Source organism: Rhinatrema bivittatum, chromosome 16 (genome assembly GCF_901001135.1).
Source record: "Rhinatrema bivittatum chromosome 16, aRhiBiv1.1, whole genome shotgun sequence".
Taxonomy (NCBI): domain Eukaryota; kingdom Metazoa; phylum Chordata; class Amphibia; order Gymnophiona; family Rhinatrematidae; genus Rhinatrema; species Rhinatrema bivittatum.
The window spans coordinates 38454434-38482206 of record NC_042630.1 but is presented as its reverse complement, the minus strand read 5'-3'; the positions used below and the strand labels follow the sequence as shown (position 1 = coordinate 38482206).

Genomic DNA, 27773 nt, shown 5'->3' with positions numbered 1-27773 from the left:
AAACATGACCTCCTGAAGGGTGTGAGGCATATTCATCTTTCACAGGATACGGGGCTTGATGGAGCCTTGGTCCGACCCAATAGGGCGGTTCTTATGACACCATGAGCCCAGCCCAGCTCTAGTACTCCCACGTCACTTAATGACAAGAGAGTTCTCCAATTCTTGATCAATGAAACGAACGCATGGAGAAGAACAACTAAAACGAGAGAAAACCAAAATGGTTCTTAAAATGTCTTTCTTCAGTCCCAGAAGATGTTTTATGTTTTCTTCTTTTTCTCTCACTTTTAGAGGGTTATTTTTCTTTCTTTTTTCTGATCTGTCCTATCCCTACATCTCTCTCTCTTTCTGCCCATACTGGCTGCTCAACAAATAGGAAGTCATATCCCAGAATGCAAGAGGAGAGGTGTGGCTACAAACTGAAGGAAGCTCATTGGTTCACCAGCAGCCATATTTAAAGCAGATCTTAAATTATTTTTCAAAGGGATTTTCTAGCAAGGCCATGAACATACTGACAGGGTCACTTAACCAGAAGAACTCGATAATGAGCCAGTGTGGGACACCGACTGGAACCGACTCACAGTGTTCTGTGTATTTGGATTGATCTCCCACCATGATTCGCTTTACGTTGAAGGCAAGTTACAATCTAACCATAATGGGTCAGCACATAAAAACACAAAATATTATAAGACTAGAATATATACCAGAGCATATCAACTTTTTAATCAATATAAAACAGCTAGTAACGACCACAAAGATCCTGTCCAACATCTGCCAGATAAAATAGCCTGCCTAAATGAACAATCACAGATTCAGATTGCCCCATGAACCCAGCAGCTTGATCCCAAATTGGCTAAGAGTAGTTTGAACTAGAACAGATTTTACTGATTTTCTAAAGGCCCAGCCTTCTTTAGGGAGCGCGTTCCAGGATTCAGGACCAGCCACGCCGAGAGTCCTTTTATCAGCAGACTGCAGCCAGGCTTCCTTGGGTGAAGGTAACACCGCCGGCAAGGTCTCGTGAGAGGATCTCATGTCCCTCAAGGGCTTATAAAGGCTCAGGCTCTCACGTATGCTGGACACAAATTACGCGTGGATTTTAACGATTAAAGAGAGAAAGTTCTGGAATGGGACTGGAAGCCGACGTAAAAGATTCCGAGTGGGTAAAGTACTTTCCCAGGGAAGCGTGGCCATTAGACGGCGAGCCACACGATTCTTTCGTTCGCAATCTAAGCAGGGGATGCCACAGAAGGCCCACACAAGAGAGCACTGCAGTAGCACAGCACCCCTTTTGTCTTCTTGCTGGTGAGAGTTTGCCACCCCCCAAAATGTTGATGCTCTAGGTGACTGCCTAGTTTTCCTAATGGAAGCACCGGCCCTGTCTTAACAACTGGGGCCCTAAGGAGAGGAGATCTCCTCAACCAGAGCAATTCAGATTTACTGGGGCTTAACCTAAGATCATGCCTGAACATCCGGTCAGCAGCCACTGCTGGCTAACAACGTAAAAGATCCAAGGCCTTCTCTCTGTCTCTACCCATGGAACACAGAGCTGAATATCATCCACACGACACATAAATTCCATGCCCCACTTCCATTCAAATTTTGCTGAGGGGGGAAGAGAAAGATTAAATAAGGAAAGAGGAGACGGGGAACCCTGAGGAGCAGCACAGGGAACCTCGAATGGCTGAGGAATAATTCTCCAGCACCACTCTCTGCTTCCTATTCTCCAATAGTGACACAAATCACTAGAGGCTCCTGTCCACAGTATCGACCGTCCGAAGCCACGACCTTAGGATTACACGGGTCTCCTGTATCAAATGTCACAGCCGGATCCATCGGGACCAGCACCACCCTTATCCAGACGTTTGTGAAGTGAATCCACAAGAGCCACCAAAGGAAGTCTCTGTGATGGGACCAGGTCAAACCCTGACTGGCACTTCTCCAAGGCATTATCATTCTCCAAGAACTGGAACAATTGCATTAGTATTTCTTTCTCCCAGTTCTGGCAAGGTAAGGCAAATTAGACACGGGACTAAAGCTGACCAGCAGCCTGGGATCAAAACTAGCTTTTTTCGGCAAAAGATTTACCAGTGCCTCCTTTAAGGAGTCGGGAACAAAACCATGTTGCAGTGAAAGATTCACAGTCTTCCCCACCAGTCTGCTTATGTGTGGGCTGGCCAGTTTTCAAAACCAAGATGAGCAGGGGTCCAGGGTACACGAGGTGGGGGTCTCAGAAATGTCAACGCTGATCAAAAGTCCAGTTAGCTCTGCAAACTTAACCATAAACCGACCAAAACCAGGTTCGGTAGAGCACCACCTGTCATAACCTTCTGGTGCAGTCCTTCTTGTGGGAACAAGCGGTGATTCCCACAGGCCAGGAGACAAACTAGTCTGATTCTTGCCTTGCTTAAAACAGTATAACTTTATTACAGCTTCACACATGCACAACAGTAGATTGTCTTCCCTTCAGAACTGGGTACTCTCTTTACATACAGTTCAGTACTGCTTCCCTCAGTATTCACAGTTCATCCTCGTCTCAGCTCCGTGTTTGGACAGAGTTATGTTACAGGAGCTGTCTTCCTCCTGGAGACCTGGGCCTTGTCTGATTATCCCCACCTGGATCCCAGCTCTTATTCCTCAGTCTCTGGTTATGCCCTCTGAGCTCCACCTGCCCTGCAGGATCCCGCCCATAGAGCATACACTCCTTAAGAAATTTAAGGTGGGCTCCTGCACGGGTAAATAGGGAAACACCCTCCTGCTGCTGCTTCAGCTGAAAATGAGGACTGGTATTTTATTGTCCAACAAATCTTTCCAAAGGGTCAAAATCTTATCTCTTGAAAAACAAAAAACCCTCACACTTAGCCACTGAAGCCTCAGGTCCTTCTCTGGCTGGGCTTGGAAGTTAAACTCTGAGTTAATGCAAAAAGTTCTCTAGATCTATTCAGCGAGCTGTTTAAACAAGAGATAAAAAGGAATGCGTTTCAAAATCTCAACATTATACATTTTTGAGATGAGACGTACCCAACTCTATCCTGAGAGAGATTTACATAAGAACATGCCATACTGGGTCAGACCAAGGGTCCATGAAGCCCAGCATCCTGTTTCCAACAGTGGCCAATCCAGGCCACAAGAACCTGGCATGTACCCAAACATTAAACAGATCCCATGCTAGTAATGCCAGCAACAAGCAGTGGCTATTTCCTAATGATTAATAGCAGTTTATGGACTTCTCCTCCAGGAACATATCCAAACTTTTTTTAAACCCAGCTACACTAGCTGCCTTAACCACACAGATTTGCATACTATTGAGGCAGTGCGCATGCAAATTGTTCTCATGCATATTCATTAGTGATGTCCTGAAACCATGCCTGTTTGCAGCCCCTGAGGGCTGGGAGCGAGTACCACCGATCTAGTCAATCAGCAGAAGCCTAACGGACTCCCTATAACCCCACAATAATGCATTCTGATATTGAGGGGGGCCTAGGAAATTCCATAAACTTGCAGAGGCCTAAAACACAAGGTAAGACTGGATAAATCCCCTCTAGTCTGCCACACTCCTTCCTAGTGCAGTGCCATAGACCCCAGCAGATCTCTGGCTCCCCCCCACCCCCAGCACTCACTTTTTCACCACTAGGGATCCCATCTGCTTATCCCCATGCTTTCTTGATTGTCTATTAGCATGTTAAAATGACGGGCACGATCCCTACCCAGGGCAGTCATAATCAGTCACCCCTCTCATGAGAACATTCTTTCCTTCAGTGACCCCCGCAGACTTCGAGCTTTTCAGATAAAAAATACACAGAAAAATACGTGTGCATATATTGGACTCGTGGGAGCCTGGAAATGTAGCTGTAACTATACAGAATCAGCCATGTTTACAAGTGAAGAGGGAAGGCGTCTGGCTGGGGATCGGGGCAGAATGGGGGGGCAATCAGCTTCCTAGTGGCTTTTCAAAATGTGCTTCTCCTCAGACTGCCTCTCCATGGCCCCCACAATAGTCCCGTTCCTTTGCAAACCTCCTCTCCCTACTGGGATTTAAAAAACTCTGAGACAACAGGCTCGGCCTTCTATATTGATCTAGGTTGGAGGTGAGGGGAATGAGAGATTTGGTTTTGCTAGATATCGGGTTTTGTACTTTTTTTTTTTTTTCAGGAAATTGAATTCTGACAGCCTATGCGAGCTGCATGAATGCACAGCAACTAGGGGTTTGAAATATCCAATAGATTGGACAAAGGTGCCTGAACTGTGTGCAAACTGGAAGTCAGGTGGCCACAAGGTGGCGCCCTCCCCACAGAGAGCAAGCCCTGCTCTTACGACCCTAAGGCCATCTCACCTCCCTTCCCAGGACAAACATTTGTTCTCTTTCAGAGGCCCAGCAGTTAAGTGGATAGTCTATCCTTCAAAAGCACTGTCACCACAAAAGTTTCGGCATTTTGCATTATCCCAGAAAAATTCCTCATAATTTACATCGAGGTCTATTTAGGGCTGCCACCTCATCCAGTTATACAGGATTGCCTGACCTAGTCCTGCTTTTTGCTCCATTGCATGCAGGAAGCCGTAGTTCTACTTTCCATAAGAAAAGTACAAATTATATCTCCATTGCATGCAATGGGGCAAAAACCAGGACTGGAAAACCTGTCCTAGCTGACTTGGGATTCCTAACGTTGGCAGCTCCACAGTATTGCCTGTGCTTGTTGAACAATACAAGCACAGGCAATATTGCATGCTCCTCCCTCCTTTGCTCTTTTGTGGATCATTCTAAGGGGCCCTGCCCCAAATAGTTTATGGTCTATGTTGGTGTCAGCAGTGGGATTGGAACCCTGGTCCCTTTCCTGGACCTCCAGATTAACAACAGCTAACAAACCCAATAATGAAGGCATGAGTCACTGAGGTTAAGGACAGCTTTCTCTGTTGCTCCACACCCACCATCTCCCTCCACCCAGCCAACCCCCTAATTAACAAAACAAATTACAGTTATTACCTCCGTGCAAGGACCTCGCCACTGACGAGATAATTAAGGTTTCATGCTTTAATAGCGCTGATCACGTTCATTACCGAGGCACTGCTTTGGGTTCTTATTTCTCTCTTTTATTTATCTTGTGAAAGGTTAGAATGCTGGATTTCCAGGGGGTGCTGATTTTCAGTTCACTGGGAGAAGAGGGGGGTGAAAGTGCAGCCTCAGGAGCCACGCACAGCTGGGAGTGCCATTCTTGTGTTGAATGCATCTGGTGGCTGTATGATAGATACTGGGTCACGAACAACAGGCTAATCCAGGTCTGGTTTTATACTCCTCTCCCCTCCCCCCACATACCCACTGTTGTTCTTACTGAAACTGCAAATGTACAGATGTAATGGGGTACCAGCACAGCCATCCAGTCATGGCTATTTAATTCCAGGTTTTGAAGGCCAGTTTAGTTCAGTCCTGTTCTATCCATCCTCCCTGGCTTTCTGGGATATGTAGTTAAGCATTTCTCATTCAGAAGTACAGAAATACATTTCCCAGAATACCCTGGGAGGAGATTTAAAGAAAGAGAAATGTAGGAGAGCGGGGTGGTCTCCCTAAGCTTAACATTACTTTGGGGCTTTCTGGTCTCCTTAATGAGAGACTTCCCTTCAATGTCCAGTGCAGTGATACTAACAAGCATCACAGAGTGAGGGCCAGGGCTCCAGGGGCCTCGTCCAGAACTGAACCGGGATGGCCTGCACGACCTGTGCTGTCAGATGATTCGGCCGGCCTACAACTCCTCTCTTCTTTTCCCTGTCTCTGCTTCTCTTGACCCTTCCTCTCCTCAGCAGTGGCTGTATCGGTGTTTACTGCCCTTACTTCACCCTTGCCTGTCCCTCTGTCTCCCCTCAGAAGTTACCATATCGCTCTTTATTGTCCCCGCCTGCCCACAGGGCTGTCACAAGGGCTGGGCAAGCAGGGCGACCCTCGCGGGGGGGGGGGGGGGGGAAGGGCATGCTACCCTTTTGAGTCAGTCTGTGAACATTCAAGCCCAAAAAGGGAAGGGAAGCCCCGAAAGCATCCCTTGCCTGGGGTGCCATTTTCTTCAGGAATTGCCCTGCCCCTCCTCTCTGGCCTTTTCACGGGTCGGGGGCACTGTTCCTGGCGGCTGGATGCTGTCAGGGATCCTTCCTGTTTCTTTATGGAGCTCATCGTGCCATGGGCTCTTACCACAGGTAGCTTTGCTTAATAAAGTCTTTACAACCAATTGGAAACGTGTTGGTATTTCCTGGCTTTGGACTGGCTGTTATTGATGCTTTTGAGTCGAATGGACGGGGGATGGAGGTTGACTGGGGAGGGTCTTAAAATTATTTCTACCTATGACATCATCACTCCTCCATGGCTTTGTGAGTATGACATCACCACGCGGTGCTATCACAGTGCAAATAATCAAGCATTGAGTATCTGTACCACACGAGGAGAGACTTCAGGGACCCAGATATGAACAGATTCAGAAGATATTCCAGACTCAGATGGAAGCTTTCCTGGGCAACGATCTCCAGAAAAAAAAAAGTGCTCTAGATGCAGAGGTCCCATAGATCCAATACGTGATGCACAGTTTACATCTTGTAAAACTCAATATTTTAACCTTAAACCCACTGTAGAAGGGAGGAAATGAAGGAAGAGAGAGGTGCTGGGGCGGAATCGGGCGTGGAGGAGAGAGGGTGCATGCACTCAAGGGCTGGGATCCTGTTTCCGTTTCTGGAAGCGGCGGAACTTGTTCTGGATGGCAAGCGCAGCTTTCTCCGTCTCGGGCGCGTTGAGGTCAATGTCGATCTCCTCTTCGGCTTCTGCCTTCACCGTGTCGATCGCTTTCCCTGCACAAGAAACAGAGGGTCAGGGAAACCGATCACTCTCTGGACCCAAATAAGGCTCAAGGGGTATATCGGCCATCCACTGGGGAAATGAGAGGCAGCTACTGCAGAAAGGCATGCATGCAACTTTCCTCCCATGAGGATAACATCCTCCCAGCCATGTAGTTCACTTCCATAGACTTCAGTGGCATCACCTTCTTAAATATCTCTTCCCCATGTCATTCACCTCCATATATTTCAATAGCATCACCCTCTTAAATATGTCTTCTCCATATCATTCATTTCCATGTACTTCAATGGCATCATCCTCTTAAATATCTCTTCCCCATGTTATTAATTTCCATAGGCTTTGATGGTGTCACCCTCTTAAATATCTCCTCCCCACATCATTCACCTCCATAGACTTCAATGGTGTCTCCCTCTTAAATATCTCTTCCCCACAACATTCACTGCCATAGACTTCAATGGCATCAGCCTTTTACATATCATTTTCCACATCATTACTGGATCATCCAGTTGAGAGTCAGCATATTGGCACTTTTGCAAGAGATTTGGTGAAGGGCTTCCAAGAAGACTTGGGTGAACTGCAAGGAGGAACCATGGATAAAATCTAAACTTTGGTAAGCATGGGGAGGCTGGATCTTAACATAGAAAGGAGTCAGGATGTTAGCAGAAGGAAGAAACAAAGTTGAAGATAGCAAGACCTGAAATAGCGGAGGTGCTAAGGGTCATCACCATTACAGATTTTGAGCATGCTAGGGGCAGATATGGAGGGCAGTGGTAGGAAAAGGGTTGAGACATCAGGCAAAAGATGTTGGGAGAGGGCGTTGATGTTTGGTAGCATGTTGAAACTCATATTCGAATCTACCCACAGTGCACAAATCTCAACTGGGAAGACTGGATGAGCCATTTTGGTCTTTATCTGCCAACATTTACTTTGTTATTATACTAAAAAGAGAAAGCAAGAGAATGGTCTAAAGTCCCTGCACCCCCTTTGCTCTTCTCCCTGGACATACACTGGAGGAATGGAAACTTACAGCACGATACGGTGGAAAACCAAGGCACGTTCTTAGCAAAACTGAAGGTGCTTCCCTGCACAAGAGAGAGAGAACTGATAGCTCTCCATCAGCAGCTTCCTCCGGGGTTGGTTAATGGATGATTCCAAGCTGGAACCTGCCTTGGGATGAGAATCCCTTCAGCTAATTAGATAATTGCATGATCCATCCCAAAACGGTCCCTCTTTCTGCCATCTGCTCCAGGGTTCAGCTGCGTGCAGTTAAGCGGTGGAAGAGCCTAGCGATGAAGCTCATTCCATGAGTGTGGCAGATGTTAAAATGAAAAACCAAAAAAATCTTTAACGGAAGGAGCGGAAATGTGGTTATTATAAGCACAAATGGGCAAAACTGGATGTTTCCGGTCCAAACTCACAGGGGAGAGAGGAGAAGCCACGGTGCTGGTTTCAAAACAGAATGTGACAATGCAAATAAGAGGATACCGGGGTGGGAGTGGCGTCTTTGTAGGCCTGGCAGTAACTGCCACCAGCCCACCACACTCCCAGGTCCGAGCAAGGCCCAGCAACCCGCCTCCCACTGTGATAGGAGGTCACTGACAGACAGACTGACACAATCTCCCCCCGTAAGCCGTTCTTGCTATGCTTTGCATGAGAATGCCTGAAGAAAAATGGGTGTGGCTCAGCCAATCAGGTCGGAGCAAGGGGGTTTCCGCAGTCTGTGAAAGGGGCTCGTCAGCATTTGCACAGGGTTTGTCTCAGTCCATTATTAGCACCCCTGGGTCCGCCCTTCTCTTCTCCGGGCTGAACAATCTGTGGCAGGTGGACAGAGAGAGTAAAATGCCCACCTTTGTGCCAAGACATTCGTTACTTCGGACTTTAAATCCCACTCCTATTCCCTCTGAAGTCCCACCCACCCCGTTTCCTGCGTGTCCTCCCCAGACCCTATGTGCCACAGGGAAGCCCGATGACAACAAGTGACCCCAAACAGGAATAAAACGCATGACAAACCACACAAAGAAAGGCTGAGAAGGCTTAGCGTCTGCTACTAAAGGGAGTGACCCGGTGGAGACCTTCAAATGTTTGACTGCTTTCGGGGTGCTGGGGAAAGATGAATTCTTTCTTGGAGGGGGGAGTTTAGGAATACGAAGCTGCAGGGAGGGGAATGTACCAGATGATACTTTTTCTTTGGCTGGGAGAGTGGTTGATGCCCGGACCGGCTTGCAAGCGACGGTCATGGCAGAACGTGGAAATGCTTGAGAAAGAGCCAGGGCATGGTGGTTCGGGGTAACAGGAGGAAGGAATGACAGAGGGACAGGCCTGAGGCAGTTAAAGAGAGCAGCAGTAGGAGCGAGATTGAAGGGCTGGGTGGGCGACATGGCTAGGGGAGCTGATGCTGATTTGGGCAATGAGGCTCCGTGGGTTCATCTCTCCAAGGTGGGAGGAAGATAAGCAAAGAGAAGAGTCTCAGATATCTGGGCAGACTGGATGGCTCTGTTTGTTGGTCTTTATCTGCCATCATTTACTATCGGGCCGATACGGTAAAACCCGCGGGAGAGCCGGCGCTTGGAGGCGCGCGCCGGCTCTCCCAACGCGGGCCCAGGCCACTCTCCTGGGCGCGTGATCCAGTATTTAAATGAGGGCCCGCAGTAAAAAGAGGCGCTAGGGACACTAGTGCGAACCTAGCGCCTCCTTTTTGACAGGAGCGGCGGCTGTCAGCGGGTTTGACAGCCGACGCTCAATTTTGCCGGCGTCGGTTCTCAAACCCGCTGACAGCCACGGGTTCGGAAAACGGATGCCAGTATAATTGAGCGTCCGTCTTCTGACCCGCGGGCCGCGGGTTTTACTTTTTTTTTTTTTTTAATTTAAAATTTTTTTTTATTTTTGGGGCCTCCGACTTAATATCGCTATGATATTAAGTCGGAGGGTGTACAGAAAAGCAGTTTTTCTGCTTTTCTGTACACTTCCCCAGTGCCGGCCGAAATTAGCACCTGCTTTTGGGCAGGCGTTAATTTCTGAAAGTAAATGTGCGGCTTTGCTGCACAATTTGCTTTCTGTATGGCACGGGAATGTCTAATAGGCTCATCAACATGCATTTGCACGTTGCGGGAGCTATTAGTTTCGGGGGGGGGGGGGGTTGGCCGCGCATTTTCGACGCGCTATTACCCCTTACTGTATAAGGGGTAAAGCTAGCGCGTCGAAAATGCGCATCCAAACCCGGAGCGCACTTTTCTGTATCGGCCCGTATGTGACCCTGTAAATGGATTACAGCCAGCAGCAGAGACAGGCTCTCCCTTCCCCACACACAGACTCTCTCTCTCTCTCCAATCCACACTGTAGGCACAGGACACAGAGGACCAGACATGAAATTAATAACTGTCCACCCTCTGCAGACACGCACGCTGTAAACAGCGCCACCAGAGCATGACCAGCGGAGGCAGGGACTCGGGCAAGGAGAAGTATTAGATTGTCAAATGCAGGCGCAGGGCAGGATTTACAGCACATGGCATTTCCGCAGCATGGCTCCTGGTGACTGGAGGGTGGCACCCTCCAGAGGACCTGGCATCCTTTGTGCCTGCTGTGGCTGATTGGAAATCTGGTCCCCGCACAGGGGGTGTGGCCGGGATTAAAAACGCACACTTTTCTTTCCAAGCTAAATATGAAAAAAAATATTGCAAAAATACTGATTGAAAAGACCAGAAGAAAAGAAACAGGGGACAGATGCTGGGGAAGGAGGAGGGAAAAGAGGCAGGGGGGGAGCTGTTCCCTCCTCCTTCCCGTCTTTGTAGCATGCCTAGCCCTAGCTGACCTGAACTGGACTTGAACTGGGGACCCTCTGTATGGCATCATGCAGCACTCGCACCGAGCAACCAAGCTGGCCCCATCGTCTCCCACAGTCAGGAGCCTAAATCCTTTGAAAATGCAGTTGTGTGCGTCAGTGGATACAGCAGTAGGAAGTCGGCCACTCACTGCCTGCATGACCCTCAACCTCTCTCCATCCGCCTCCATTCTAATCCCAGCTCTGCCACTGACCCCTCTTAGAGAGCGTTTCCCTGTTCAAGTTAGCCCTCTTAAAGACGAAGGGGATCATACACTGGCAGTGTTTCCAGTGCCTCCAGGCCCTCTAACCACTACACCTGTAATGGGCTGACTCAGATGTGCCAGGACCCTGCTGCTAGGGGAGGGGTCCTGAGCCATATGTGAGGACACACATCCCCCCCCCCCCCCCCACCACCACCACCCTATAACTAGGCCCCTGCCTTATGCAGATCTTGCTAGTCCCTCCTCCCCCCAACACACACACTTAACCTTCTCCAGCTTCCGTTCAGTAAGGAGGTTATGGTTTCTTTCCCCTTTCGGAATACGGCAGGTGAGCCAGAAATGTGCTGCTCATCCATCCGCACCAGAGCTGGCTGCACTTGTGTGACCAAGATAAACCTTTAAAGTTCCTGTTACAGTGGAAGGCTGCAGTACGACGCTGAGTTACTATTAATAATAAAAAATGTCCCCTGCGCCCGGTGCCTGTGATCTGCAGCCCTGGTCCTCACACAGGAAGATGCTGGTGCTGGTCTTTATAAGGGGGGTTTTGCAGGAATTCTCTCAGACCCCGGAAAGTCTCTGAAACATTTACACAGCCCCCATATGAGAAAGTGGAGGATAAGGCCTGTCTCCTCAGCAGGGGCAGGGTGCTCAGGCAGCTTTGGAAACGAGTCCAGGCCGCAGCACTTGTAAAACCCGCCCCTCTGCGCTCACCTTTTTCCTGGCTGCCGGGTGCTGGGTTCTGCGAGGGAGAGCCATTGTTTGCGCGGAGCTGGAAACAAATAGAGAAAGTGGTGATTAGCATGGCAGGCGCTGGGATGATGGGAGGGGGAGGAGGAGGAAGGCAAGGTGTCCTGAGTGCAAAATTCGGACAGTGAGAGACATTGTAAATGGGCTAAAATCAAAATAAAATCTATAGAGATTCCAGCCAGGTTTACTTTGCTGTTAATCTCGCACCAGAGAACTGTCCAGAGCGAGGAGAAACACAGCCATAGCTTCTGCAGACAGGTGCACCCAGCAGTAACTGAAAGGGTAGTAACTTCATGTTTAAGATCAAGGGGAATATTAAACTTTTTGCCACCTCTCTATAAATACCCCCCCCCCCCCCCCCAGTAACGTTTCCCTTACCCCTTAATGTCTTCCTCCCCCTCAGGTCGCAGTGAATTTCCCGAACATGTTTTCCCCCCTGTATTTCCCCTCTTCCAGGAGTTTGCCACTCTTTCATGTCTGCCCAGTTTATTTGGGCCTCCCCCCCTTGTCTGTAATATATACACACCCTCTACATAGTTAATTTTGTTCTGTTCCATTTTATCCCTTATCATGTTGCTACATTTTGTTACCTGTTCAATGTAAAGCCTCTTGCTGCATTAAGTTACCTGTAAACTGAGGTGAGGTTCCCAACGAAACTCGCTATATAAGAATGCTTAAATAAACATACATACATAAATAAACTCTCCTCCCCTATCCCCAGCTCACCCTTCTCCTAGCCCTCCCAGGCATGCTCCTCTCCTCCCTCGGCATACCACACTCCTCACCTCAGCTCTTTCCCTCTACTGGCACACCCCTCACATCGCCCTCCCCTCTCCCCCTCCCCAGACTGGAGAGCAGCCTTCACAAACATTAGTGGGGAGGGCGGTGGTACAGTTATTGCTTTATTGAAGAGGAATTCTGGGAGCCCCTTATCACATTATGGGAGGGGTATTATGGACTGCATTTATTTTATACCGCAGTTGTAAGATTATTATGGATTTTTTTTTTTTAGATGTTACTCTTATATACCTGCCTACAGCCTTTCCATAGGATGGGCAACAGAGAAAGGCAATTAAATAAATAAACCTGGGGACAACCCAGAGAGGGGATCAAAGCTGGCGAGAGCTTCTGGCTAAGATACTGGCAGCCCGTCACTGGTTCCAGTGAGGATGTGCCCAGTCTCCACTGGGGCAGGAGCAGAAGCGATGGGATTAAACCCCAGCGGGGCTTTTCTAGCTGTGGAGAGAGTGATCAGGCACTGGAAGGAGATCTCCGTCAGGGGAGGTTTTAAGAGCAGGTTGGCCACACGTGGGTGAGAGAAGGCTTTAGGTACTGCAGGCCATGCCCGGAGGCAGGGGATCCTTTGGGGTCCCATTCATCCCTATAAGTCTACGATTCAACGGTTATGTACCTATATAGGATGCCGGCCCTTTAAGACGACTTGCCATCCTGCAATAGTCTTAGGCTTTGCAATTTGCAACACAGGTTCCAACTTTTCAAAATGTTTAGGGGGTGCTAAACTCAACACACTTGACCCCTCTCTGGACCCACTGCGCTGCAGACAGGCGTTGGAGGTGACATGGATGGCCGGCTCTGGGCTCCCGGAAAGGCCTCGGCACGTCTCGAGTCAGGTCAAGGATTGCCATCCAGGAGTTTGAAACAGCTGTCGCCCACACGAGAGGGAAGAATGGAAGACGCTGTCTCAGCAGAAGGCTCTTTTGTTCGGTGTAAAAGCTTTTCCAGAGCTGTGCTATCAAAATCCATCCCAGCCCTCTCCATCCTGTTGTTAGCGAGGGGGAGAGATGAAAGGAAAGGGAAGGTGGGGGTGCAATCCATGGCAGAGACTTTTTCGACAAATGAAAAGAGGCTTTATACCCGAGCAGAGGATGAAGATAAGGCGTACGATGGAAGCTGGCAAAGCTGCTCGCATCATACACGGAGGAAAGCATCCCTAGCACTCCTGTGTGACACAGGCACGAATGTACAAATGTGCTCCTATCATCCAGGTGTGGAAGAGTGCCACATCACTTCTGTGCAACACAAACACAAGTGTGCAAACGTGCATATATCATGCATGGAGACAAGGGTCCCTGACACTCCTGTGTAACAAAGGTGCAAGAGTGCAGATGTGCTCTTATCATCCAGGTGTGGAAGAGTGCCACATCACTTCTGTGCAACACAAACACAAGTGTGCAAACGTGGATATATCAGGCATGGAGACAAGGGTCCCTGACACTCCTGTGTAACAAAGGTGCAAGAGTGCAGATGTGCTCCTGTCATCCAGGGGTATAAGGGTGCCAAATCACTTCTGTGCAACACAAACACAAGTGTGCAAACGTGCATATATCATGCATGGAGACAAAGGTCCCTGACGCTCCTGTGTAACAAAGGTGCAAGAGTGCAGATGTGCTCTTATCATCCAGGTGTGGAAGAGTGCCACATCACTTCTGTGCAACACAAACACAAGTGTGCAAACATGCATATATCATGCATGGAGACAAAGGTCCCTGACACTCCTGTGTAACAAAGGTGCAAGAGTGCAAATGTGCTCTTATCATCCAGGTGTGGAAGAGTGCCACATCACTTCTGTGCAACACAAACACAAGTGTGCAAACGTGCATATATCATGCATGGAGACAAAGGTCCCTGACACTCCTGTGTAACAAAGGTGCAAGAGTGCAAATGTGCTCTTATCATCCAGGTGTGGAAGAGTGCCACATCACTTCTGTGCAACACAAACACAAGTGTGCAAACGTGCATATATCATGCATGGAGACAAGGGTCCCTGACACTCCTGTGTAACAAAGTTGCAAGAGTGCAAATGTGCTCTTATCATCCAGGTGTGGAAGAGTGCCACATCACTTCTGTGCAACACAAACACAAGTGTGCAAACGTGCATATATCATGCATGGAGACAAGGGTCTCTGACACTCCTGTGTAACAAAGGTGCAAGAGTGCAGATGTGCTCCTGTCATCCAGGGGTATAAGGGTGCCAAATCACTTCTGTGCAACACAAACACAAGTGTGCAAACGTGGATATATCAGGCATGGAGACAAGGGTCCCTGACACTCCTGTGTAACAAAGGTGCAAGAGTGCAGATGTGCTCCTGTCATCCAGGGGTATAAGGGTGCCAAATCACTTCTGTGCAACACAAACACAAGTGTGCAAACGTGCATATATCAGGCATGGAGACAAAGGTCCCTGACGCTCCTGTGTAACAAAGGTGCAAGAGTGCAGATGTGGTCCTATCATCCAGGTGTGGAAGAGTGCCACATCACTTCTGTGCAACACAAACACAAGTGTGCAAACGTGCATATATCATGCATGGAGACAAGGGTCTCTGACACTCCTGTGTAACAAAGGTGCAAGAGTGCAGATGTGCTCCTGTCATCCAGGGGTATAAGGGTGCCAAATCACTTCTGTGCAACACAAACACAAGTGTGCAAACGTGGATATATCAGGCATGGAGACAAGGGTCCCTGACACTCCTGTGTAACAAAGGTGCAAGAGTGCAGATGTGCTCCTGTCATCCAGGGGTATAAGGGTGCCAAATCACTTCTGTGCAACACAAACACAAGTGTGCAAACGTGCATATATCATGCATGGAGACAAGGGTCCCTGACACTCCTGTGTAACAAAGGTGCAAGAGTGCAGATGTTCCTGTCATCCAGGGGTATAAGGGTGCCAAATCACTTCTGTGCAACACAAACACAAGTGTGCAAACGTGCATATATCAGGCATGGAGACAAAGGTCCCTGACGCTCCTGTGTAACAAAGGTGCAAGAGTGCAAATGTGCTCTTATCAGCCAGTGGTTTAAGGGGTGTCACATCACTTCTGTGTAACACAAACACAAGTGTACAAACGTGCATATATCATACGTGGAGATAAGGGTCGCTGACACTCCTGTGTAACTAAGGTGCAAGAGTGCAAATGTGCTCCTATCATCCAGGGATGTAAGGGTGTCCCGTCACTTCTGTGTAGCACAAGTGTGCAAACGTGCATATATCATACGTGGCGATAGGGTCCCTGACACTCCTGTGGAACAAAGGCACAAGTGGGAAAACCTGTTTTGCAGAAGGCTAGCGCTCCTTACTCTTGCAGTCCAACAGAGGGCAGATGAGATGTTTGGAAACTGGCAGCATGGAAACACAGGGCTCCCCTGGCACTCCCAGGCAACAGCAAAGGAAATGTGTGCTGGCTGGAATTAGAGAAGCAGGTGGAGGCTGCTGTGCGCTCTGCTGCCGCATTCTCTTCCTGGAAACCCCAGCTGCTCCTGGGAGCCAAGGTCTGCGGAATCAGACAGGAGGGGCTTCACGCGTTACTCAGTGTGGCAGGGGGCGTCTCATCAGTCACTCCATTAAACTGCAGTCTAGGCAAATGAGTTAATTAGGAGAGCCTGAGAGCAGGTGGCACTTCAGTGGGAGACTCTTGCCCCAGCCAGAGTGGGAGGGGGGATGGTAGCATCTGTGGCATCCTGGAGAGTGAGAGAACATGGGCTGGAAAGAAGGATCGGGTTTGGTCAGTGGAAGTTGCCGGGGTCTCTATGCCGAGGGGGACAGCGAGAAGCACGAAAGGGAACCAAGGAAAAAATGAGAAAAGGACAGAAAAAAAGGAAAAGAGAGAGTAAGAGGGAATGAGAGGGCAGGAAAATAGCGAGAGGGGAAGGGAGAATTTTACATAGGACCCGTGCATACAACAAGCTTAGCATGGGTGGTGCAGGCATGTGACATTGGCACATGGGCATTTCTTTAGGGAAAAAGGAAGAGTGCAAAGAGCAGAAGGTGGTCCTCAACTACTTGCATTGTATTATAATCCTACCAGTAGTAAAGGGCCGTCCAAGGACAGGGAGATCCTGTTAAGTGTAGGCAGTGCCTAATTGAAATATGTGGTAGGAGAGAGTGCAGGCTGAGCTCCAGTGCACTGTGTGGCCAATGCACTGTGTGATAGAGAGAGAGCGTGCAGGCTGAGCTCCAGTGCACTGTGTGGTAGGAGAGAGTGCAGGCTGAGCTCCAGTGCACTGTGTGGTAGGAAGAGTGCAGGCTGAGCTCCAGTGCACTGTGTGGTAGAGAGAGAGAGAAGGGCGGAGCTAGTGAGTGGGGCAGAGCTCAGTTTGCATATCAGGGAGGCAGGTGCAGGGCAACTTTCCTCTTTATTATAGTTAGATAGAATAATAATTTTAATTTATACCACCATTTCTTTTTATAAACCCAGGATACTACCCAGCTGCTCAGCTCCAGGACCCAGATCCTGTATACAGGGCCAGACTTAGGCATAGGCAGTTGGTTAGGGTGTTAAATTCTGAAGGCACCAAATATCCAGGTGAAGGAGAAGCCACTGCCAGCTCCTGCTTGCTATAGGGCCTCGTGCCAACACAACTTCAAAGAAGCACCCATTGCCATGGCTCAGCCAATGGGTGCCACAACCTTAAATCTGGTATTTGATCTCCCCTGGAGTAGATGTCATGTCACCTTCTCAAGCACAGAGAGGAGGAAGACACTGGGGCATGAGGGAAAAATTGACTTCCCCAAGATCACACAAAGAGTCAGTGACAAAGCCAGAATTAGGAATGAGGCAAAGGGAGGAGCTGTGAGGCCCATGGTTCAGGGTCAGGGCTCTGCACTGACATGGGAGGGACCTAGGTTTGATCTGCCGGACTGGGTCAGAGCTGGAGATGCCATGGCAGCAGCATTCACAGATCTTGGAAGGGAGGGTATTGCGGTCATTGCACAATGGCGACACCTAGTGGCCAGATTTAAGGCCCAAGAGTGCAGCGTTCCAGAAGGAGCCCTGGTGCGTGGCCCCCGACCCATGACTGTTACTGTGGTGAGTGGATTAAAATAGGAAGACATGACGGCTCATGGTGCCAGGGTCCAATCCCGGTTCCAGTTGAGCTGGAAGGAATGGCCAACCCCAACCCCAAATCCCGCCCCCCCCCCCCCCCCCGACCAAAAAAACCCATGGAACTGAGGCAGAGGGAGATAAAACAACAGTCCTGGCAGAGCCAGGGTTCATTGACCTCTGTTCTTTGGTTGCAGCCCTCTTCTTCTTTGTCATTCGGGAGCTGGGAAGGAATACATTTTTATGTACTGCGGATTTGGCGACAGGCGCACTGTGGGGTTTTCCCGCTTCCCCTTCCCTTCCCCCCCCAGGAAAGAGCCGGTAGGACAGCTGGAGCAAGGATGGCTTCGAAGGCCCTTCAAGTCTTCTGTCAGCCCCTCTTAGCAGCTACGAAACGATGACCTGGGAACTCCAGCCTGCCATCAAGGGATTCTACCATTGCTACCAGCCTCGCCCTGCCCAGCAGCGAGGGTCGCTACCCCCTCCTCCACAGCCATCCTGCAGGTTAAGCTCCAGGACAAACACCAGAGCATTCTGAATGTATAATTTCATGATAGTCTATTATTGTCTGTTAGGAACAGATGTGTTTACCTTCCCCTTCCCTCCGCCTGAGGCACAAAAAATAGGAATAATCCTTTTGATTAGATCTTTTAAAGGGCCAGGTCAGAGCTGAGCAGAGTTTACACTCTAATGCATGCAAAGCAAAAAACATATTTAAATGGGGCTTTGAAAAGGTAAAACAAATCCCATCAGCTTCTCAAAGCATGATGTTTCAGTACTAGAAGGCATTTTTCGAATACTGTATGTGCACCGCACTGGGATTTTGCATGACCCCGGAAAATCTGGCACATGCACGTAAGTTAGAATGACTTGAAGGGTTGGGCTAATTATATCAGATTTTTAAAAAGCCCCAGGAATAATTCCAAACTGGAGCCGGCCTCCCTAACAGCAGTCCGTGGCCTGTGCTTCATGTGTGGCTTGCTGGATAGGGCATGTGAAAAGAACAATAGCAGCGGATACCCTGCTCCCTGGGATCGGGCATGCTGGTCCGTTCATATCTGCCAATGTACCAAACTGGAATGTATCCTTGTGAGTGGACAGGGCTAGCTGCAGGAGGCTGGATGGGACAATTGGTCTTTTTCTGCCATCACCTACTATGTCACTGCAGCAGGGCCACAGCAGGTTCCACAGAAAGGGCTCTGGGCGGAGAAGACCCCAGGGTCTCTGCTTGAGTTCTGATGCTAATTTTTTGGGAGGAGGTATGTGGTTGCACTATAGGAGAGCAGAAGCTGTGGTATTTGGAATGGCCACTAGATGGCATGCTTTCTGGTAAAACTACAGGATGTATTTGCACTGCGTAAATGTGGGTGATGGATTTTTATGGGGTGAGGGGAGAAGTCCTGTAGAGGGAGTGTTCCTCTAGTATAAAATGCTGGGTTTAGGTTTTGACAGGGAGTTAGAGAGAATCCATCTGGGGAGTTCGGGGGGGCTCGCCTCTTCTGAAAGGACCCTGCAGGGGCTTTCTCCTTCAAGGGTAAAGGCCAGAGGCAGAGGCAATGCTTCTCTTCAAGAGGACATAACCAGAGGACCCGTCCTGGGTCCCGGGGGAGCGGCAGGGGACTCCCACCCTCAGTGGGGAGGAACTGGAGCAAAGGAACCTCAGAAGGGTGAGGGCCAGGGACTGAGAGGAGTCATTTGAAAGGTTACAGACTTTCTGTAGAGAATGGAGAAAATGACATTGTATATCCAGTAAGTGAGTCCCGGGGCATCCCATGTGCTACATTTCATGCTAAGACCGTGAGAGTTATGGTCTACCGGGTAAAGAGAGCAAGAAAGAGTTGGCGGATGCGAGTGGAACGTAATATTCCCTGCAGGTACTTGATCTACTGGAGCGGAGAGAGGGGGAAGATTTTGCAAGAAGTTCCCCTACCCAAGAGGAAGGAGCATGTAATGGCTGAAGAGCCTAAGGATCCTGATTGCACCAGTAACACTGCTAGCATTGGAAAATGAAATATCTTTTAAGTGAGTTTGGGGCAGTGCAGATATATCAGTCAAAGGGGGGAGAGGGGGGGCATGGAGGGGATTCTCATCGGGTGATATGTCCCCAGGGCTCGAGTCCAACACATCATCTGCTTCACCCCCCATTCCTTATGAACCCTTCTATTTAAAAAAGCCTACTATTAATGATCTGAATCCTCTACTCTTTTTCCTTATTTCCACAGTCTACCATATATTGTTTACATTCTATTAATACAAAGTTATACATGGTATTATACTTGTTCAGTTTATATATTACATTGTAAAGCGAAATGCTGAATTATTGTTTGAATGTAAACCGAGGTGATGTTACTTTCGTACCCCGGTATATAAAAATCTGTAAGTAAGTAAGTAAATAAATAAATAAATAGATAGATAGATAGGAGCCCGGCATCTGCTCCCCTAACATTTTATGTGTCCTGTCCAATTGGGGTCACCGATACTTGTTCTAATAGGTTTCCCAAAAAGACGGAGGCCGCCGTGTGGAGAGCACAAACGCCGGGGAGTGGCACATCGGGGCGCGCACCCTCAGTCAGCAAATCCCGCATGAGTTTTCTCCGTCGCGGGCCCATCGACGACAGATTCCGCTTCTGCTTAAGAGTGGGCGGCGAGACTCCCCAAGTCCGCATGGGCCGGAGCGCCCCCTTTCCTCCCCGGCAAGCTCGCGGGGCTTCATCTCTTTGAGACCTGACCTTTGGAAACTTCCTCAAAGGGGAAAGGCGCTGCCGGCGTGGCCCTGTGCGGCGGTGATGTCATCAATCCCATGATGCTGCAGAAAAGCAAGATGGCGCTGCCCAGACCTGCAGGACACATACTGCGCTTTCAGCCATAAAATCGTAACCAAACGCGCACGTGGAAAATTGTGCATAGAAATCAGTTTGGTAGGTCACTGCTATTCAGGGCAGTAATACACCATCGTGGCTGGGTGGACCTCCTCCCGCCCCAAGCTCCCTAGTGGCTGTTGCCAGGTAGGGAAAAACGTTGGTCAGGTCATGGTCCTAGTATCCTACCCCAGTCTGCTGCCTTTGGTGCTTTATGTCAGTTGCTGCCCCACAAAATAAGCCATGTCTGTGCTTATCCCAGGCTTTACTCCTCACTCCCCCACAGCTAAGGATCCTCTGTGCTTATCCCAGGCTTCACCCCTCACTCCCCCACAGCTAAGGATCCTCTGTGCTTATCCCAGGCTTTACCCCTCCCTCCCCCACAGCTAAGGATCCTCTGTGCTTATCCCAGGCTTCACCCCTCACTCCCCCACAGCTAAGGATCCTCTGTGCTTATCCCAGGCTTCACCCCTCACTCCCCCACAGCTAAGGATCCTCTGTGCTTATCCCAGGCTTTACCTCTCACTCCCCCACAGCTAAGGCTCCTCTGTGCTTATCCCAGGCTTTACCCCTCACTCCCCCCACAGCTAAGGATCCTCTGTGCTTATCCCAGGCTTCACCCCTCACTCCCCACAGCTAAGGATCCTCTGTGCTTATCCCAGGCTTCACCCCTCACTCCCCACAGCTAAGGATCCTCTGTGCTTATCCCAGGCTTTACCCCTCACTCCCCACAGCTAAGGATCCTCTGTGCTTATCCCAGGCTTTACCCCTCACTCCCTACAGCTAAGGATCCTCTGTGCTTATCCCAGACTTTACCCCTCACTCCCCACAGCTAAGGATCCTTTGTGCTTATCCCAGGCTTTACCCCTCACTCCCCCACAGCTAAGGATCCTCTGTGCTTATCCCAGGCTTTACCCCTCACTCCCCACAGCTAAGGATCCTCTGTGCTTATCCCAAGCTTTACCCCTCACTCCCCCACAGCTAAGGATCCTCTGTGCTTATCCCAGGCTTTACCCCTCACTCCCCCACAGCTAAGGATCCTCTGTGCTTATCCCAGACTTTACCCCTCACTCCCCCACAGCTAAGGATCCTCTGTGCTTATCCCAGGCTTTACCCCTCACTCCCCCCACAGCTAAGGATCCTCTGTGCTTATCCCAGACTTTACCCCTCACTCCCCCACAGCTAAGGATCCTCTGTGCTTATCCCAGGCTTTACCCCTCACTCCCCCACAGATAAGGATCCTCTGTGCTTATCCCAGACTTTACCCCTCACTCCCCCACAGCTAAGGATCCTCTGTGCTTATCCCAGGCTTCACCCCTCACTCCCCCACAGCTAAGGATCCTCTGTGCTTATCCCAGGCTTCACCCCTCACTCCCCCACAGCTGAGGATCCTCTGTGCTTATCCCAGGCTTCACCCCTCCCTCCCCCACAGCTAAGGATCCTCTGTGCTTATCCCAGGCTTTACCCCTCACTCCCCCACAGCTGAGGATCCTCTGTGCTTATCCCAGGCTTTACCCCTCACTCCCCCTCAGCTAAGGATCCTCTGTGCTTATCCCAGGCTTTACCCCTCACTCCCCCCACAGCTAAGGATCCTCTGTGCTTATCCCAGGCTTCACCCCTCACTCCCCCACAGCTAAGGATCCTCTGTGCTTATCCCAGGCTTTACCCCTCACTCCCCCACAGCTGAGGATCCTCTGTGCTTATCCCAGGCTTTACCCCTCACTCCCCCACAGCTAAGGATCCTCTGTGCTTATCCCAGACTTTACCCCTCACTCCCCCACAGCTAAGGATCCTCTGTGCTTATCCCAGGCTTTACCCCTCACTCCTCCACAGCTAAGGATCCTCTGTGCTTATCCCAGGCTTTACCCTGTCCTCCCCCACAGCTAAGGATCCTCTGTGCTTATCCCAGGCTTTACCCCTCACTCCCCCCACAGCTAAGGATCCTCTGTGCTTATCCCAGGCTTTACCCCTCACTCCTCCACAGCTAAGGATCCTCTGTGCTTATCCCAGGCTTTACCCTGTCCTCCCCCACAGCTAAGGATCCTCTGTGCTTATCCCAGGCTTTACCCCTCACACCCCACAGCTAAGGATCCTCTGTGCTTATCCCAGGCTTTACCCCTCACTCCTCCACAGCTAAGGATCCTCTGTGCTTATCCCAGGCTTTACCCCTCACTCCCCCCCAGCTAAGGATCCTCTGTGCTTATCCCAGGCTTTACCCCTCACTCCCCCCCAGCTAAGGATCCTCTGTGCTTATCCCAGGCTTTACCCCTCACTCCCCCCCAGCTAAGGATCCTCTGTGCTTATCCCAGGCTTTACCCCTCACTCCCCCCCAGCTAAGGATCCTCTGTGCTTATCCCAGGCTTCACCCCTCCCTCCCCCACAGCTAAGGATCCTCTGTGCTTATCCCAGGCTTTACCCCTCACTCCCCCACAGCTGAGGATCCTCTGTGCTTATCCCAGGCTTTACCCCTCACTCCCCCTCAGCTAAGGATCCTCTGTGCTTATCCCAGGCTTTACCCCTCACTCCCCCACAGCTAAGGATCCTCTGTGCTTATCCCAGGCTTCACCCCTCACTCCCCCACAGCTAAGGATCCTCTGTGCTTATCCCAGGCTTTACCCCTCACTCCCCCACAGCTGAGGATCCTCTGTGCTTATCCCAGGCTTTACCCCTCACTCCCCCACAGCTAAGGATCCTCTGTGCTTATCCCAGACTTTACCCCTCACTCCCCCACAGCTAAGGATCCTCTGTGCTTATCCCAGGCTTTACCCCTCACTCCTCCACAGCTAAGGATCCTCTGTGCTTATCCCAGGCTTTACCCCTCACTCCCCCACAGCTAAGGATCCTCTGTGCTTATCCCAGGCTTTACCCCTCACTCCCCCACAGCTAAGGATCCTCTGTGCTTATCCCAGACTTTACCCCTCACTCCCCCACAGCTAAGGATCCTCTGTGCTTATCCCAGACTTTACCCCTCACTCCTCCACAGCTAAGGATCCTCTGTGCTTATCCCAGGCTTTACCCCTCACTCCCCCACAGCTAAGGATCCTCTGTGCTTATCCCAGGCTTTACCCTGTCCTCCCCCACAGCTAAGGATCCTCTGTGCTTATCCCAGGCTTTACCCCTCACTCCCCCCACAGCTAAGGATCCTCTGTGCTTATCCCAGGCTTTACCCCTCACTCCTCCACAGCTAAGGATCCTCTGTGCTTATCCCAGGCTTTACCCTGTCCTCCCCCACAGCTAAGGATCCTCTGTGCTTATCCCAGGCTTTACCCCTCACACCCCACAGCTAAGGATCCTCTGTGCTTATCCCAGGCTTTACCCCTCACTCCCCCACAGCTAAGGATCCTCTGTGCTTATCCCAGGCTTTACCCCTCACTCCCCCCCAGCTAAGGATCCTCTGTGCTTATCCCAGGCTTTACCCCTCACTCCCCCCCAGCTAAGGATCCTCTGTGCTTATCCCAGGCTTTACCCCTCACTCCCCCCCAGCTAAGGATCCTCTGTGCTTATCCCAGGCTTTACCCCTCACTCCCCCCCCAGCTAAGGATCCTCTGTGCTTATCCCAGGCTTTACCCCTCACTCCCCACAGCTAAGGATCCTCTGTGCTTATCCCAGGCTTTACCCTGTCCTCCCCCACAGCTAAGGATCCTCTGTGCTTATCCCAGGCTTTACCCCTCACACCCCACAGCTAAGGATCCTCTGTGCTTATCCCAGGCTTTACCCCTCACTCCTCCACAGCTAAGGATCCTCTGTGCTTATCCCAGGCTTTACCCCTCACTCCCCCCCAGCTAAGGATCCTCTGTGCTTATCCCAGGCTTTACCCCTCACTCCCCCCCCAGCTAAGGATCCTCTGTGCTTATCCCAGGCTTTACCCCTCACTCCCCCCCAGCTAAGGATCCTCTGTGCTTATCCCAGGCTTTACCCCTCACTCCCCCCCAGCTAAGGATCCTCTGTGCTTATCCCAGGCTTTACCCCTCACTCCCCACAGCTAAGGATCCTCTGTGCTTATCCCAGGCTTTACCCCTCACTCCCCCACAGCTAAGGATCCTCTGTGCTTATCCCAGGCTTTACCCCTCACTCCCCCCACAGCTAAGGATCCTCTGTGCTTATCCCAGGCTTTACCCCTCACTCCCCACAGCTAAGGATCCTCTGTGCTTATCCCAGGCTTTACCCCTCACTCCCCAGAGCTAAGGATCCTCTGTGCTTATCCCAGGCTTTACCCCTCACTCCCCACAGCTATGGATCCTCTGTGCTTATCCCAGGCTTTACCTTTCACCAAGGTCCTAAGAAGGGATGAAAGGCTTTTCTATGCAGTGTATCTGGGGGAAGGGTTATATGGCCATTCTTGTTTTTGTCTGACAGGTTCCTCCTTCTCCTTTGGGTTTCCAGCTTAATCAATACCGGCTTTTGTTGAGCTGTGGCATCCTGCGTCTTTATCTGTCACTACCCAGAGAGTTTATATATCCACCCTCCCAATTAAATGAGCTAAGTCAGTGCAGTGCTAATCCTCAGCTGCAGTAACCTTGTAATCATGGGCCCTAACTCCGGTACGTGCCCATCCTTTGGTGAGGATCTGTCTGTGTTCTGTGTGTGTGTGAGTGAGGTGAGGTGAGGGATTCTGCTGGCCTGCAGGTTCTGTACCTCCCAGTAGGAGGTGTATTGATATTCTAGGGTCCGGTGTAATATTTGCAGTGTTGCCTTTTGGTAGGTAGGGCTGTTGCCATTTGAGTCTGGGCAGTTAGTGCTGTTATGGCCTGGCAGGTTGGTGCTGAGCGTGGTTTTTTTTTGTTTTTTTGCAGGGTTTTGTATCTGTACAATATTCCTGGAAATGGAAGGAGCCTGTGTGGCTTTTACAGAGCTGATGCCACAGATTGAATATTCTTGTTTTGTATGGGGAGAAGTAAGGGGAAGCATCCTAGTTCTGCTCGTCTGGGGACACAAAATGTCTGTCTGTAGGACCGGAGGGGTGCGGTTTCTTTTAGGGCTCTGTCCCCTTCTGTAGGGTTTTGGGTTGATGATAGACCCCCCACACCTTTTGCTCCCTCTCTGTTTCCCTCTCTCGTTCTATCCCTTTCTCTGTCTCTCTCTCTCTCTCTCTCACCCGCTCTCTGTTTCCCTCCCTCCCTCCCTCTCTCATCCATAACGTGCCCTGGAGCACTAATTCCTCTGAAGCCATAGACAATTTATTTTTCCGCAAGACGGATTGTTGCAGTTAAAATATTGGCAGGCTCTGAGCAGCTCACGAGCGAGCAATGCTTGTCGCTGCCGCAGCGCCCACACACCATGACATCAGGTACAGCCCAGAGCTCACAGCCTGCTCCGTCACCTGCCTGGCAGATGCCCCTGTTGGAGAAGGAAGGGGCCAGAGCAACTAAGGGGTGGAAGGAATTTCATTTTCTTTGTATGTACCTCCTGCCCTAAGTTTTTCAGAGCCATTCTATGAATAAAGGCGGTTAAAAGAGGGGAAATCCTTATCGACGTGGAAGAAAATACAAGCGGCATCTGTAAGAAATGTCCGATTCCAGTAATAAAGCCATTGTACCTGCAGATAACCATGCGAGGGGCAGAGTACAAACCCAGCCAAAAGCACCCTAGGGCCTAGAAGAACACAGCACCCCCACTGGAGCAACTCGAGATACCAAAAAGTATTCATAGAAAACTAAAGGGAGAAAATCAGAGCCATGAAGCCATTCATGGGCCTGAAATCTGAGTGGAGACCCCTGGTGCAGTCAGATGACTGCCCAGGCCGAAAACCCTCACCTTTATAGGACAGCTTGCTTAGAAGCTGCTGCAAACAGCTGGATAAACTCAGGAGCCACCTGGGGATAGTTAATGGAGGACCACCAAACCTCGCTGTGGTTGTGATTTGCCGAATACATGTTGAATGTCCATCGGTAAGACCTGCTCTAGCCTTCCTATGGATGGATTTGTTCGATAGGATGCTGTGTTTTGGTTCCAGAAGAAGGAGCTGCAGGCTGGGAGTCCCCTCAGCAGAGAACGTGTCTTCCAGGAGAAGGGGATTTGGGGTCCTGAGGTAATGGGGCGGGGGCAGTGGTGAGCTGCCAATGCCGCCTGCCGGGAGAAGCCATAACTGCAGGAACTGTAAGCTGTCCCTCATCGCCAGTGCTCCTGCACCTTTCCCTACAGCGCCTCCTGCTGGGAGAGGAGCTGTGTCCTCTCCTCACAGCCTGTGCTCCTGCACCATTCTGTACAGCGCCCCCTGCTGGGAGAGGGGGAGCTGTGACCTCTCCTTACAGCCTGTGCTCCTGCACCATTCCCTACAGCGCCTCCTGCTGGGAGAGGAGCTGTGTCCTTTCCTCACAGCCTGTGCTCCTGCACCATTCCGTACAGCGCCCCCTGCTGGGAGAGGGGGAGCTGTGACCTCTCCTTACAGCCTGTGCTCCTGCACCATTCCCTATAGCGCCTCCTGCTGGGAGAGGAGGAGCTGTGACCTCTCCTCACAGCCTGTGCTCCTGCACCGTTCCCTACAGCGCCTCCTGCTGGGAGAAGGGGAGCTGCGACCTCTCCTTACAGCCTGTGCTCCTGCACCATTCCCTACAGCGCCTCCTGCTGGAAGAGGAGGAGCTGTGACCTCTCCTCACAGCCTGTGCTCCTGCACCATTCCCTACAGCGCCTCCTGCTGGGAGAGGGGGAGCTGTGACCTCTCCTTACAGCCTGTGCTCCTGCACCATTCCCTATAGCGCCTCCTGCTGGGAGAGGAGGAGCTGTGACCTCTCCTCACAGCCTGTGCTCCTGCACCGTTCCCTACAGCGCCTCCTGCTGGGAGAAGGGGAGCTGCGACCTCTCCTTACAGCCTGTGCTCCTGCACCATTCCCTACAGCGCCTCCTGCTGGAAGAGGAGGAGCTGTGACCTCTCCTCACAGCCTGTGCTCCTGCACCATTCCCTACAGATCCTCCTGCTGGGAGAGGAGGAGCTGTGTCCTCTCCTCACAGCCTGTGCTCCTGCACCATTCCCTACACTGCCCCCTGCGGGGAGAGGGGGAGCTGTGACCTCTCCTCTCAGCCTGTGCTCCTGCACGTTGCCTACAGCACCCCCTGCTGGGAGAGGAGGAGCTGTGACCTCTCCTCACAGCCTGTGCTCCTGCACCATTCCCTACAGCTCCTCCTGCTGGGAGAAGAGGAGCTGTGACCTCTCCTCACAGCCAGTGCTCCTGCACCATTCCCTACAACTTCTACTGTGGCTTATTTCATGCAACTTATTAAAATGACAGGCTTTAGTCTGCATTGGTTGCTATGGCCACAGTCCGTATCCCATAATAATCATAGAGCATATAGGCTTCTAATCTCTGGGGGAAAGGCTGTTAAGCTGGTGAAAGCTTTTTTTGTTTGCTCCATAGGGATCAAATTAGAGATTTAAAGTCTGGACAGGCAATGCGATGATCACAGACTGATTCTGCGGTGGCAGCAAGAGAGGCAGGAAAGAAGGGATGAAGGGAGACGAGAGGGAAA

General features: G+C 50.6%; 1 protein-coding gene across 1 annotated transcript in view; it reads right to left on the bottom strand.

The window, feature by feature from the left end:
• Positions 1-4104: 4104 nt before the first annotated feature.
• Positions 4105-27773, bottom strand: part of PCP4L1 (Purkinje cell protein 4 like 1) — a 49396-nt gene continuing 25727 nt past the window's right edge. Inside the window, exons 2-3 of the mRNA XM_029581749.1 lie at positions 11576-11633; positions 4105-6816 (exon numbers count right to left, since the gene is read on the bottom strand). Coding sequence (XP_029437609.1) covers positions 6674-6816; positions 11576-11633 — 201 coding nt within the window. The 3' untranslated portion in view covers positions 4105-6673. The remainder of the gene's footprint in view (positions 6817-11575; positions 11634-27773) is intronic.